This window comes from Sphaerodactylus townsendi, linkage group LG07 (assembly GCF_021028975.2).
Source record: "Sphaerodactylus townsendi isolate TG3544 linkage group LG07, MPM_Stown_v2.3, whole genome shotgun sequence".
Lineage (NCBI taxonomy): Eukaryota > Metazoa > Chordata > Lepidosauria > Squamata > Sphaerodactylidae > Sphaerodactylus > Sphaerodactylus townsendi.
In genome coordinates, this window is record NC_059431.1 from 112,245,404 (window position 1) to 112,260,290 (window position 14,887).

At 43.4% G+C, this 14,887-nt stretch overlaps 2 protein-coding genes across 4 annotated transcripts in view; one reads left to right on the forward strand and one right to left on the reverse strand.

The window, feature by feature from the left end:
* LOC125436463 (methionine-R-sulfoxide reductase B3, mitochondrial-like) overlaps positions 1–14,887 on the forward strand; it is a 50,890-nt gene that overhangs the window by 10,846 nt on the left and 25,157 nt on the right. Inside the window, exons 1-2 of one of the 3 annotated variants that reach the window (XM_048503475.1) lie at positions 3,215–3,329; positions 6,504–6,624. The exons of 1 other annotated variant lie outside the window; for it this stretch is intronic. In XM_048503475.1, the coding sequence (XP_048359432.1) occupies positions 6,549–6,624 (76 nt within the window). In that variant the 5' untranslated portion in view covers positions 3,215–3,329; positions 6,504–6,548. Of the gene's footprint in view, positions 1–3,214; positions 3,330–6,503; positions 6,625–14,887 lie in introns of those variants that run through there. One more of the 3 variants, XM_048503476.1, reaches the window with a different exon arrangement.
* LOC125436462 (atrial natriuretic peptide receptor 2-like) overlaps positions 14,360–14,887 on the reverse strand; it is a 54,236-nt gene continuing 53,708 nt past the window's right edge. Inside the window, exon 10 of the mRNA XM_048503473.1 lies at positions 14,360–14,658. Within this exon, the coding sequence (XP_048359430.1) occupies positions 14,480–14,658 (179 nt within the window). The 3' untranslated portion in view covers positions 14,360–14,479. The remainder of the gene's footprint in view (positions 14,659–14,887) is intronic.

Sequence of the window (14,887 nt, forward strand, 5' to 3'; positions counted from 1 at the left end):
TTGAAATATTTCACTCCTTCAAAAAAAGCTTCTGGGAACTTTCCCCTGTCCTTATCAATCCATTTTTCTCCATATTTCTTATCCAGATCCTGGTTAACAAAGCCATTCAGATCACCCATTATCATTAAATCCTCCTTAATTATCTTGTTATTTCTAATATTTTTTTAAATAATTTATCATAGAATTCTTGTTTCCCAGTATTTGGTGCATAAAATCCCCACACCAACAATACTTTTACCTCTATTTATTGTCATCACTGCCTCAACCATAATAATATCTTGACCCCTCTTTTATCTTTATACCACATATTAGGGTCCTAAGCTTTTTATCTATATACAGTACAATTCACAGATTTTTTTCCCTTTTCTCTCAAGTGGCGGCTACAAAGTTCATGCCTAATTTATCATTCTTTAAGAAGTTACAGTCTTTTTTCAACTATATGTGTATTGTTTCTTGGAGGCAAGAATTACTTGTGCTTTTTTGTCTCTTTCCAGAAAATTATAAACCTTTTTCCTTTTAATGGGATTATTCATCCCGTTAATATTCCACGTTATGCACTTTATCTTATTCATTTTATTTAATAATTAAAATAATTAGAGCTTATAATCAAAAATCAAAATAAAATACTCCAAATAGTTACTACTTCACTATACCAAGAGATGTTATAACTTCACATCTTAACAAGCCAGAATTATTACCATGCCATATATGGAAAGAGATAGAAAAGAAAAGACAGAACATCTTCATAAATAATACCCTTTTTAGTTAGTAATTCATATATCAGTTAGTAATTTTTAGTTAATAATTCATTCACATCTCTACCTTCAAGTTCATTCTCTAAATTCTATTGTTGGGGAATTATTTCCTTCTGTTATTGTACTCATATACTATACCCAAATTACTTTAATTCTTTTTTAAATTTTTTCAGAAAATCTACTGCTTCCATTTTGTTCCAAATAGATCTTCTGGTTCCTTTAAACTGAAATGACACTCCAATTGGAATCTCCCATTTATAGTATATATTTTTATTTCTCAAACTTAAAGTTAAATCTGCAAAGTCTTTCCTCATATTCAGTATTTTTGATGGCACTTCCTTCATTATAATAATTTCTCTCCCCTCTACCTGTAAAGCTTTTTCATAGTGTCTGTGTAAAATTTCATTCCTGAATGATTTTCTAGTGAAACCTACTAGAATATCACGTGGCAGATTTCTTTCCTTGGCAATCTTAGAGTTGATTCTAAAAGCCTCATCTAGCTCATATTCCACCTCTTGGGGAGATTTCCCTACAAATTCTGCCACTATTTCTGTCATCTTATCCATTAACTTCTCATTTTCTTGTTCAGGGATTTTTCTAAACTTTAAAAACCGTTCTTTAAGTTTAATTTCCCATTTTAAATTGTCCATTTCTTGTGCTTCTCTTTCAACATCTAAATTCCCCATTTTCCCCTCCACTTGTTCCAATCTCTTGTCCATTTGTTTCAAGTCTTCTTTAATTTGATTCACTCCTTGTTCCAGCATGCCGATTTTTTTTATTTCTTGTTTTATGTTCACCAACTCCTCCTCCAGTTTTTTTACATGATTATTTGTCTCTGACGTTGTTTCCGCTATTTGTTCCAATTTTGCCCAGACGTCCGTCATATTAATTTTGTCCGGTGTGTTCGACTGTCCTTGATTCACATGTGCTGCTTGTGCACGATTTTGTTTCCTGGGCGTCATATCCCTTAAAATCCACAGTCACAAATCAGAAAGACTGGATGAGAATTTATGTCTTAATAGGAAATGGTTTTGGGGCACTGCAGGATTTAAAGTTATTGCTGTGCCACTGTGGTCTATACTCTCAATAATTCCTTGGTATGTACTGGCTTGAAAAGATCATTAACCATTCATATAGTTTACATAATTTAAATTTTCAAAATGCGATCCGGGTAAAGCACTGCCTACTGGCTCTGTAACTCAGCTGGGCTTTCTCCGCCTTCCCTCTGCTGCCGAGACCGCTGCCCCGCCCCCTGCTCCGTCGCTTCTCGGATCTCTCCTGGCGCCCGTCTCTGGTTATGGAGGTGGCTGCCTTCCGACTTGGCCCCTCTAAGTTGGTATGCAGAGGCACCCCAACACCTTCCCTCTTCTTGGGGTCCGCCTCCTCGCCCTCCCGAGGAATCAACGAAGCGTCTCGCCACTCACCCCCAGTCGGGTGCCTTTAAGCCACTCCCTGGCCGTTCGCGTCGCGGCTTTGCCTGGTGCTCCTGCCGTCTCTCGGCGCTTGGAACACAGCCGGAGGTCCTCTGCAAGGGTTCTTTTTGTACTCCGAACCCCTGGGATATTAATAGTAAGCAAACTTGCCGTTTTTTTACTTTTGCAGCTGAGTTCTTGAAAGTGGCGCTCGCAACCGAGCGTCTCGCCCTCCCGGAAGTCGCACCGGAAACCGTAGAGAATGTTGGGTTGGTCCTAATAAAATGTATTACATGGGTTGTGTTCTTGGCTTTTTGAATTTTTGTTTTGCACCAACATTGCGATAAATAACTTGCACTACAGACGTATGTTATTGCAAAAGAACTGATGCAGTTATGTGGGGACAGAGCATTTAGTTGTTTACTTCATACAATTTTGGAAAGTTAAATAGTTTATTGTCTAGTTTTTGCAACCATAGCTTTACCTCCTTTTTGCTTTCTCTTGATTTTCCTTGTAACCTTTTTGCTGAGCTATCCACATGGTGATGCTCTGCCACTTAGCTAATAGGAAGAAGAAGAAGAAGAATTTGGATTTATATCCCCCCTTTCTCTCCTGCAGGAGACTCAAAGGGACTTACAATCTCCTTGTCCTTCCCCCCTCACAACAAACACCCTGTGAAGTGGGTGGGGCTGAGAGAGCTCCGAGAAGCTGTGACTAGCCCAGGGTCACCCAGCTGACGTGTGTGGGAGTGTACAGGATAATCTGAATTCCCCAGATAAGCCTCCACACCTCAGGCAGCAGAGCTAGGAATCAAACCCGGTTCCTCCAGATTAGATACACGAACTCTTAACCTCCTACGCCACTGCTGGCGTATCACATTAACCATAAATTACCAAGTAAATACATGTGTGAGGTCTCCATGGCTGGGGCACCTGGCTTTTTAAATGGTAGAATGCACCTTTGTTCTTTGCCTGACCTGAAGAGTGACATCACTGCCTTTCTTCCCGTTGCACTGTAGCTGCTTGACTCTCAGGCTCTGACCCAAGCCAGATGGCTGCGATTGGTAGGCGCACAGGCTCCCTGGTACTACAGTTGATGAAACAGAATAGGAAGACGTTTTACGGTCAGCTGCGGGAGCACAATAAGACTGCAGCTTTGCTAGGTAATTACATTTTCACTGCACACTTTTGTTCCCTGAGGTGAAGGTTACTAGGGGGGAAAATATCTATTTTTTTTATTTGTGGTGTTGAGTATGCATAGACCTTTGATCTTTTATTAGTCAGTAGTCTGCTCCAGAGGTTCCCTTCCTTTCCTTTTTCCTCTTTTTAAAAAAGGAAACAAAAATGTTGTTCTGCCGTCGCTCGTGAAAATGACATGTTTATTTATGTTTAATGGTTCTCTGCTTACTTCCCCCCCCCCCCCATCTCCATCTCCATTTAGTAACTTGCAAATGTTTTGGTTTTGTAGTTGGATGAAGCCAGTGTTCAGGTATGTTAATAAAACCAGTTTTTCTGTCAGACACACTCTAGAATGATTTAATAACACATGTGCTGATACTTGCTATGCCTTAATATTCAGGGGACCAGAAGAGAGAACTCATGACTTCCTCTCTGCTTGAGGGGAGAAAAGTGCAAGAAGTGATTATCTGAGTATCCTTTTATGTGCATTTGCATTGCATCTCACATATGTACATTTGTGCACCTGTATACACACACTCATAGTTTTTTCCAGAAGGGCCACAAAAACATAGTGACCAGACGTCCTGCTTTTGGCGGGACAGTCCCGCTTTAAGTAATTTGTCCCACAGGTTTTTTTAAAATTTCCCGATTTTTGGAAGGCTGCCGCACTGCCTTCTGGGGCGCTCCCCTTTCCCCACCCTGTTACAGAGTAGGAAACGAGGCCCAGAAGGCACTGATGCTGACAACCTGTGACATGAGGCCTTACTGCCTTTGGGGGCTCGGTTTCCCCACCCTGTCTGGGAGGGCCTTAGAGGCAATCTTGACAACAGCCTTCTGCCTGCCTTCTGGGCTCCGTTCCCTTCCTGTGACAGGGTGGGAAGCGAGAAGCATGTCTTTAGCGATGCTCCGCTTTAAAAAGGTGAAAATCTGGTCACCTTACACAAAAATCTATCAGGATCTTGTTTTTCTCTTAGTTCAGCAGAAGTTCCACTGCAGAAACAACTCTGAAACAAACTCACTAATCTGCTTACTGTTATCTTTTCCTTCATTCTTTTGAATGTAGTGAGAATAATCAGGTTTAATCAAGCCATATTCTCTTTTGGTGGCAGATGCTGATGATCAGAATCACCAAACTGGTTTGTGCTTGCCCCAAAAATCAAATTTCAAGTTATGGGTTATTTCCTGTTTTACAGGGCACAAACCATATGCAGGTTTCTGACTTAGTTGTAAATGCAAGCTGTGTTTTTCTACAAACCTGGTGGTATTTAGTGATCTCCCTGCTCGAGAAGGGAAAGGAGGAATTGTGTAAGAGCCAAGTCCCTGACTTCCCAGTGCTCACAGCAGCAAGTTAAGTTTAAACCAAACATAGCATGTAGGTGCTTGCAGTCAGCACATTTCTTAAACCCGAGAATTTGTACTTCAAACCAGAGAATTTGTACTTCTTTACATTATTTCCTGCAATTCTAGCTTGGCTTTGAATCATGCAGAAACCAGTGCAGCTTTACAAACATTTCTGTTGCTTTCAGGAAAAGATATGAGGTATGTGTGCATGAGCAATCTGATGCAAATGTGTAGACAAGCGTACTAAAACAGAAACTGTACAAGAGAATGGGTGTTTTCTTGCCCAGCTCATTCGTTTTGATTGATAGTGGTTAGATCCTATGATTCTCAATTCCTGAATTGGCTCCTATGACTCTTCCAGCACAGTCTTTTTATGTCAAGAAAAGTAATGTTTGGTCCCTATTGAGAGAAGACTTCACAGAAGACAGTCATAGGGTCCAACTTAAAGGGAGTTGTATAGGATTGCCAGCCAGGAGCCTTTTCAGGGCAACAGCACTGGAGGGTGGGAACTTGGAAAAACGATACTGCTGATTGGGGGAATTCCTGGAGCATAAAACCCATAGAGATTAGAAAAGTTTATAGAGTGTCATGCAATCCCTGTCCCCTCATGTAGTTTTGCTTCCTCTTCTCTGATGAGGGGGTGGGGTGGAGCAGAGGCGTAGCTGGGCCAGAGTGCACCCGGTGCGCACTCCGGCTTTTTTGCCCCCTCCACCCCCCTGCGGCGGCAGCGCCCTCCCACACACACTTACCTTAGAAAACCGAGCAGGCTGGAGAACAGGCTTTCCTGTTCTGGTGGGAACTACATTTCCCAGGGTCTCCTGGGAAATGTAGTTCCCACCACAACAGAGCCTCGTTCTCCAGCCTGCTCATTCAAAAAGTGGGAGGCTGTGGGGAGGAGATCCGCGCCCAGCCCTCCCGTCGCGAGCCCCCTCCCACCTGGGGTCTCCTCCACACAGGGTCCCCTCCACACAGGGTCTCCTGGGAAATGTAGTTCCCACCAGAACAGGAAGGCCTGTTCTCCAGCCTGCTCGGTTTTCTAAAGTAAGTGTGTGTGTGGGGAGCGGCACGGGGGGAGGGCCCAGGGGATTTTGCGCCCACTCCACCTGACCCAAATTCATGCGCCCGGTGCGTCGCGCCCCCCGCCCCCTGGGAGCTTCGCCGCTGGGGTGGAGTAGTATGAGCTGAGGAGCTGTGGTACCCAGACTCATGTGAAGCAGCTGCATTTCACTTACCTTGCTACTGTAACCATTTAAATGATATTGGATAACTACAGTTTATCCCTCTCTTTTCCCTTCCCCATGAACTCAAGGCAGCAAACAGGGTGTGAGTCCACTTGTGTTTGAAGGTGCATCTTGCCACACAACTATTCTGTGTTGGGGGAACTGTTAAGTTAACAGTTGTCTTTGCAATGCTAGCTGCTCCATTATTTTGATAGTATCTTTCGTGCCATTCATATCCTACCATAAAATGACAGATCCCTTGTTCACTTTTTGGGTTTTTCATTTAGTCCTCAGTCATTGATCGATTACCATTTTTTGGTGGTTCTGTTTTGTGTAAGATATTCCCTTGTGGGCTAAAGTTCATATTTGTTGACTGTTTCAAACCATTGAACATGGTTCGTTGTATTAATTTAGTAAAGCGTAAAGTTAATGTCAAGGAGTTAACTTCGTTATAAATGTGCGTACGAAACATTAGTTTCATATTTTTCTTTCAGTTAAAAAAACCCCCATAACCATTAGTTTTGCTATGAATTTTTCTAACATTTTTTGGTATTTTAATTTTGTTTTCATCTTTTCTTTTCTTTTCTTCCTACTCAGCTCTTGCCCCTGTTCTTTGCCTCTGTTGGTGAGGACATTACAGTGATGTCTGCATTCAACCTACTGCATTTGGTGACCAAGAGCCAGCCAGTGGCCCTACGAGCCTGTGGGCTTCCCTCAGGTTGAAGGGGGGCTGCTTGTTGTGGTCATGCATATGGAAGGCCTGTTGAGGAGAGGTGGTGCTTCTGCTACAGTAAATGAAACGATATGGTTTGCTAAACATTTACATTTCTGGAAAAAAACAACCTTATTTGAGCAGAGAGTTCTTGTTTGTTAACTGTACTAACAAATACAGCTTTGTTAACCAAAGAAATGAAAAGAACAGAAACCTGGGAGGCGTTTTTAAGAATCTTATTGGTTTCAGTGCCTTTCTAAAATTTGATGCGATCCTTTGTTTTCCAAAATAGAAAACAAAGTAGTTGATCAGTAATTTATAACTGTTTGCATTAGATCCCCTAACTCTCCGGCGGTTTCCACACAGCCAAGGGAGAGACCCTGCATCGGCATTAATCATGCCGATGCAGGTTCTGGGGCTGTTCGCACAAACGGCCCCATGGGATGCGCAGCTGTGGGAGCAAGCTCCGCACAGCCGCGTATTCCCCTCCCCGGCCCCAAACGCCTCGTTACCTTCTGCTGGCAGCCGCGTCGCTCTGAGGAGGGAAGGGGACACGCCCCCATGGCCACAGCGACGGCTGAAGCACTGGAGACCAGGGGGTGTGTCCCCTTCCCTCCTTAGAGCGACGCGGCTGCCAGCAGAAGGTAACGAGGCATTTGGGGCTGGGGAGGGGAGGGGAAAACACCGGCTTCCACCTGCTGCCGTTCGCATGGCAGCGGATGGAAGCCAGCGTTTGCAGGAAAGCTCGCTCCCCAAGCGAGTTTTGAATACACCATTTTGGCGGGCACAGAGCGCTGCTGCATCGATTTGGCAGCAGCGCCTGTGCGAAGGGTCCCCGCCAAAACGGTGTTTTACCGGGCTGAAGCTGTTGCTTTCAGCCCGTGCAGAAACCGCCTAAATTTCTATTAAGTAATTTTATATTTTAAAAGCAAAGGGGCACGATAATAGCATGAGGGCCACAACCTAACAAAGATTTTGTGGGGCAGAGAAGAACTGCAAGGGGATCTAGAAAGGTTCTCTGCTTTTATCCTGCTTTTGCTCACAGAGCTCAAGGCACTGTACGTTGAGCTCCAAAGTAGTCTAGCCTATAGATACTGCTTTCAAATGGCAACAGTTCTCCATGTAACTTTCATTGCTGCAAATACAGAGGCTTTTGCTATGGCAGCAAAGCATCCACACAGCGGTTGGTTGGTTTGACTCGGTACCCTGCAACACTTCAAAGGACTTTTTCAGTTTTGTGAAAAAGTTGTCGTTTACCTGATATGCCAGTTGCTTAGTTGCTGGTTAAACTTAGTAGTCAACATATCTCTGTAGTCTAGACCTCGTCATTATAGTTTAAATAGAGGTCTTTTTTAGGACTCTAGTGCCATCGGGGAATGCTGAGGCAAGGGAAATGGTGCCGAGTTGGTTGGGACCTGTAAAAATGTGCACCTTCCTATTCCCACAGTTGGCAGACACATGTTGATTGTGGTCTTTCTGGAAAGCTGATATCAAATCATGTTTGGCAAGGGTCAGAGCAAAGCTGGGGGACACCTTGATAGTGGACAATTGGGAGATGATTTTGTGTTGATGTTTTCAGACAGGCAGGCAGACAAAAATACTCCAGTTTGAATATGGAAGTGACCCCACTCAACTTAGGCCCCTTCCGCACACGCAAAATAATGCGTTTTCAAACCACTTTGCAAGTGGATTTTGCCATTCCGCACAGCTTCAAAGAGCACTGAAAACAGTTTGAAAGTGCATTATTTTGCATGTGCGGAAGGAGCCCTAGCTTCAGCATGGTTACAGTTTCACACGCCATCATGCCATGCCCTGGGATTTAAAACAATAACAATGTTTACACAGGAATTAATAATAAAAGGAACAGGAAACGTGTGGTTCCATTGACCTTTTTGAAGGGAAAAGTTGGAAGAAATCAGTTCATCTCAGAAAAGTTAGCATCGGTTTTACTAGAATTGTGCCTGCATGGGATGGCAAAACCTCTAAATGAAGAATGACATTGGGTTGGATCCTGCCAAGGATTTCTTTCTGCAAAAGTGCAACTTTCTTCCTTCTGTTGAAGCATTTACTTATGTAACTACCTTACCTTTCTTCTTAATGGGAACCCAAAGTAGCTTATGAGATAGTTTAGACTGAGAGTGTCTGACTTGCTCAAGGTTACCCAGCAAGCTTCTGTAGCACAAGAGGGGATTCAAACTTGGGTATTTCAGATTATAGTCCAACACTGTTAGCCACTATGCCACGCTGGCTCTCCTTTGTGGTGGATAATCTCCAACCTTTCTGGATAATATACTTGTAGCTATTACAATGTTAGTCTTGTTGTCATTGCTGAGTATAGAAACTGACCTATTACTATTCTGTACTTTTATTTTTCTGGCCATTCTAATAACAGAGATCAGCCTGGTCCTTTCTGAGCAACATTTTGTTGCACTTGCCATTCCAGGTGGTAGTTATCTGGATCCTTTTCTGAAGTACGCAGAATCTACAACCTCCTGTGGTTGTTGCGTGCATAAATCTTCCTCTCTTTCACCAGTAGAAAATCACTTTTTATATCAGAGGCCCTTTCCACACGGGCCAATAACAGCGCCCTAGGGACGGCAAAAACGCCGTCCCTAGGGAGCTGTTCGCATGAGGGGCGCAGCTGCATTGCTGCCGTGCCGCCCTTGCTCCCCTCCAGCGGCGCGCAGCCACCATTTTCCCTGTTTTTGGAAAACAGCAGTTTCCAGCCACTGCCGTGCAAACAGCAGCGGCTGGAAGGTGCCATCCCCCCTTTCCCGAACGATGTACCTTCCCTGCGACCTTCCGGCGCATCGCCCAGGCTTGGGGACATGCCCCCCTGCCCTGCGACTCCAGAGCTGTCGCGCAGGGCAGGGGGACATGTCCCCTGGCCTGGGCGACGCGCCGGAAGGTTACAGGGAAGGTACGTCATTAGGGCAACGGCACAGCGCTGCGCCATCTTCCCTGCCTTTACCGGGACCGTTCGTGCGAATGGTCCCGGGGTGTGTGTCGGCATTGTATATGCCGACGCACCCCCCAGCGTGGCCGTGCGGAAACGGCCTAAGTGCTCTGTCTGCATATTTTGTGGTCCTTTTATGCTCAGGAGCATTCTAATTATGGAATATTTTAGAACTGGTGCAAAAGTTTGGTTCTGATTTGATGCTTCCCCTCCCCCATGCTGGTCCTGGGAGAGAGGGAATCCCCCAGGAACAGCTTGGTGGGGAAATCAAGGGACGTGTTGTGGTTTGAGAGAATTGGTAACCCCCCCCCCCCCACTTGCACAAGCAGACATTTTGGAAGCCATTCAGCCTAATATTTCTCAATATTTCAAGCTTAAATTCAACACACACTTACAAACTGTTCTAAAATAAAATGTAAAAATCCAGAAATGATCTACATCTGAGCTAAAAATGATTGAATGACTGTATTAAATCCATATTCCAAGTGGCAAAAAAACATTGGGCTACAATGGTGTCCTAGATGTTTACCATGTTAACCTCTTTACTACAGTCCTAGTGACTTCTTTGTTTTTCCTTCATTGCAAAATGTGAAAAATTGGGAGGTTGTTGCTAGACAAAATGGAGGTGGGTGTATGAATTCACTAGTTGTAGGAAGGCCACGAGATGTGCAAGGGCAGACAAGGATGCTCTAGGGCAGGGTGAATTGTGTAGAAGCACTATAGGGACTGTTTGAATTGGACCTCTACTTTCTTGGACCTCTACTTTCTTCTGTAGACATGCACTTGTAACCAAATTATAAGTGCACATTAATTATATAATTAACAAGATTGTATGGCTAGCCTGTCAAGTTGGTTTATGCAAAAACAAGACATTTTGAGCATATGCCAGGTTCTGTTGGGTAAGTTTAGTCTAAATACTTTTTTTGTCCTTTTTTGTTTTATAAATTTACAGTTTTGATAGCATATACTTCAGAATGATCTACTTTATGTCACAGGCCGTTTCCGCACGGCCACGCTGGGGGTTGGGTCGGCGTACATGACGCCGACCCAACCCCCTCAGGACCGTTCACACGAACGGTCCTGGTAACAAATGAAAGACAGCGCCGCGGAGCGCCGTCGTCCGATCGACCTACCTTCTCTGCGACCGTCTGGCGCGTTGCCGAGGCCTGGTGACACGCCCCCCCCTGCCCTGAGCGACCGCTCCGGAGTCCCCAGGCCTCAGCTCCGCGCCAGATGGTCACAGAGAAGGTAGGTCAATCAGGCAAAGGGGGGAGGGATGGCGCCTTCCAGCCGCCGTTTTCCAAAAACCTCGCTCAGGGAGCAAGGTGGGAAAATAGCGGCTTCGTGCTGCTGGGGAGGAGCAAGGGCGACGCGGCTGCGAAGCAGCTGCACCCTCCATGCGAACAGCTCCCTGGGGATAGCGTTTTTGCCATCTCCAGGGCGCTGTATTTGGCCCATGTGGAAAGGGCCTCAGATAAGACCCAGGAGTCTCCGTGGTATAACAGTGAAAGAGTTGAAAGTCAAGTTCAAATCCCTACAGAAAAGTTTTTGATTTTTTTAGACTAGCCTACTTTACAGGGTGGTTTAACTATGCCAGGGGAGAAAGGTTATGTGAACCCCCCCCCCCTTCCCTTGAGCTCCTGGCAAGAAGACCAGGGCAAAAAAAAATTTTTTTAGAATGGCAGTCTATGCCCCTTTTAATTCTCCCAGTGTTGCCAATAGTCTGCATTATATATGATTACTTCCGTACTTAATTAATGGTTATTTGCATGTACATTTTATTCTGCAAGTGATTTTGATGCATAGTTTTAAAATACAAATTAATTTGTTTTGAATTACGGCACAGTCTGCACATTTACAGCCCATTAGTTATATAAAACCGTTATTCTGAATTTCCAGTAGGTGGCACTCACTGTGTATCCTTCTGCTTAAATTGAACTAACCCTGCATACTAAGTGTGTGTAGGGAAAATGCTGTTTAGCTGAACTCTTGTACAATCTGATATGAAAAGCAAATTTATTATGTAAATAATATCACTCTCTGGCAATTTAAAATAATTTCCAATTATATGTATATATTCACTGTAATTTTGTGCTTCAATCTTTTCTTGAAAATGTTGGCTAAATGTTTTCAAAATGTGAAATATGTATGGGAGGAGACAACTCTTAATTCCATAAATATTCTCCTTTCCGTCAAGTATCTAATGCAGACCATATTTATACAAAATTGAAAAAAATATTTTCTGTAGCAGAGCACCAACTTGTTTACGGGGGCTGGGGGTGGGGACTTGGCTTTGCTTTGCTGTGACTTTGCATTGTATGAGCTCACATCTTTGAGGCCCCTTCCGCACACGCAAAAGAATGCGTTTTCAAACCACTTTCACAACTGTTTGCAAGTGGATTTTGCTATTCCGCACAGCTTCAAAGAGCACTGAAATCAGTTTGAAAGTGCATTATTCTGCATGTGCGGAAGGAGCCTGAGAAATGTATTTTTAACTTTAACACTTTGACTATTGTTGGGTTGCTTGCATCACTAGTTTGCATGAGGTAGAAAGCTCTTTCTCTTCTGCTCAGCCTGGAAAAATAGAATTGTGTGATTTAATTATCTTCACGCTGAAGATTCTAAAAATATGGATGCTGTTCATGCTAAAGTGTTTGCTTTCCAAATAAAAATGTAGATAAAATATTGTGCAGCATTTTATTACTAGGGTTCTTAAATACCATTCATACAAATATTTCACTAAGCTCGGAATAGTAATTACAGTACATCTATATTAAGGCATTGGGCATGTAATGTTTATTCTTTGTGTATATTTAATTCTAAAATTTTGTTAACTAATTTTAGTAATAGTTTAATGTTAACTATACAGTTACAATGTGAAAATTTGGTGTCACAGAATGGATACCATGTAAATATTAATGAATGTCACTAATATGATTCAAAGCGTATAATTTAGTGCTTTCTCCTGACCTCTGAGTAGTGGGAATAGTAATAGTGTGAACAACTGGTACACATAATCTTAAGCAGATATATGTTCATGTACAAAGAATAGGTGGATATGAACATTTTGATACTCACTTGAGCATTCAGCTGTGCGTCTTGTAATGCAACAATGGGATGTACTTTCCTGTCTGGATTCATTATGTGTTATATCCGGCTCTTTTCTGTCATAAGAACTGGGTAGCTTCCACTGGTTTTGATGTACCTTACCAAAATCATGCGTCATTTATACAGAGGGAATGTTCCTATTTAGCTGTTTTATAAAATGCATAATATTATATGGAATCTGTTATAAATTGAAATTGTTTACCATTTAAGAGTATATTGTGTGTTTTAAAATCAAGGTATGGCTCATAATATTTCTAGCAATTAAAATTCCAATGTGCTCCTTTTTTAGATCATTGAATTAATTTCTCATTCACCTCACTGAAAATAACTTGTGGGGGCTTAGAGCTGTCCCATACCTTATACTTGTTTTGTATTAGAGACCCTACAGCAAGATTATTGTCTACTTGCAAAATTATTTAGATTTATGAGACAAATATTTGGTGTTCTCGATTGCAGCCAATTATGATGTCTTTCAGTTCTTAGAATGTGTCCTGCCCCTACTTTCCTTTATTTAAATTTAAGATTCTACGCTATTATACACTATTATATTTAGAATAAAGCTTAACTGTCTCCTAGGCTTTATGCACATGGCTTTGCTTCCTTATTCTTTTGGTCTACTTGCCTATTCGTATCAGTAGTAATTTTTAAATATCTTTGTCATTTTTTTTTAATGTGACCAATTCTTGTAGTGGGAGCAACGGTGTCTGAAAGAGAGAAATGCTTGGATTAAGATTTTAAAATGTGATTAAGCTGGTACTAAAAGCAAGAAACAAATTATGCTTCAATCACATTTTATCCTGAGCACAATAGCCTGCAAATGTGGAGGTCAACATAAGATCAAGAAGGTAGGTAGGTACAGTGGTGGGATCCAAAAATTTTAGTAACAGGTTCCCTCGCCAGCCCCCCCTCAGCAAAGGGGGCAGAGGCGTACCTAGGCAAACCTGAGCCCTGGGCAAAACCTAAGCTGGATGCCCCCCCCATGGGCAGCCACCCCACCACGACCCCAAACATTTTTTTTTGCACCAGGTCATTTCTAAATCATCATCACATTATAGAAAATGCCCCAACTCACAAATCTGAACACAGCAATGGTGAAACACACAGGTTCTTTGATAGAGACTGGTGAGATAAAAGGTACGAAAGGCTGAGAATCAATGAATTGCAGTACCTAAAAGGGATTAACCCAGTTCAGGGAGTTACATTATTAGTCGCAATTGCTATATGGAACCTTCATGTTCAAAGGCAGTATGCCTCTCGGGAAGGCGAGGTCGTGGAGATGGAAAAGCGGACCCAATTAATAACCCCCTCTCGGCACACACAAATAATTAGTAACCCACTCTCGGGAACTGGTGAGAACCTGCTGGATCCCACCTCTGGGTGGGTGGGTGGGTGGGTGGGTATAGTCCAGTTTTCAGGAAAAGAACTAGGCTGTTAAAGAATAAAATTATTTTGAAAGGCAAAACCTATTTGTTTACTTAAATCACTTTAACCACCCCCTAAGGAACATTATTGCACCTGGGATACCATTGGCAAGGCACGCAGCTTCGCATCACAGGAATGCGACAAGAGCACCGCACCCTCCAGTGTCACGTCTCCCCCCATTCCGGGCACAGCATCCTCCACCCGCCTTGAAACAAACAACAGGAATCAAATCAGTAAACAGAGGTGTTTATTACAGAAGAATAGTGAAAAACAGGGAAATGTATTAATAGGAAGCTTACAAACAATGCCAACCCCACTACCCACCCAACACTCAAAACCCTGCAAAGCTGCCGGAGGACACCCTGCACCCATTGTTCATGGCTGGTCCCCCAATACGGCCGCGCCCATGGGGCCCAGCCGCTCCATACAGAAACACTTTAGGGAGTTTAGAGCAGCCTCCATGCGCTCCTGGCCCTCCCTCAGCTCATTCAGTGTCGCCTCGAACCTCTTATGCGCAGCCTCCATGCTTGCAACGCGCCACTGTAGATCTCTCACTGCAAAACATATGGGAAATTTGGGTCAACATCAGTCTAATGCCAATCAAGCCAGGATTACATCGTGGACAATGTTGTCAAGTTCTCTGTTTGTCACCGTGATTGTTCCTCAGCCATGCCTGGTTTTCCACATCTGCAACATTCCTAACGATACATTTCAGCAGTGCACCATGGCTGAAAGTTAACAATGTCTTGCGGCATCCCAACCCCCCCCCCCCCCATCCCTTTG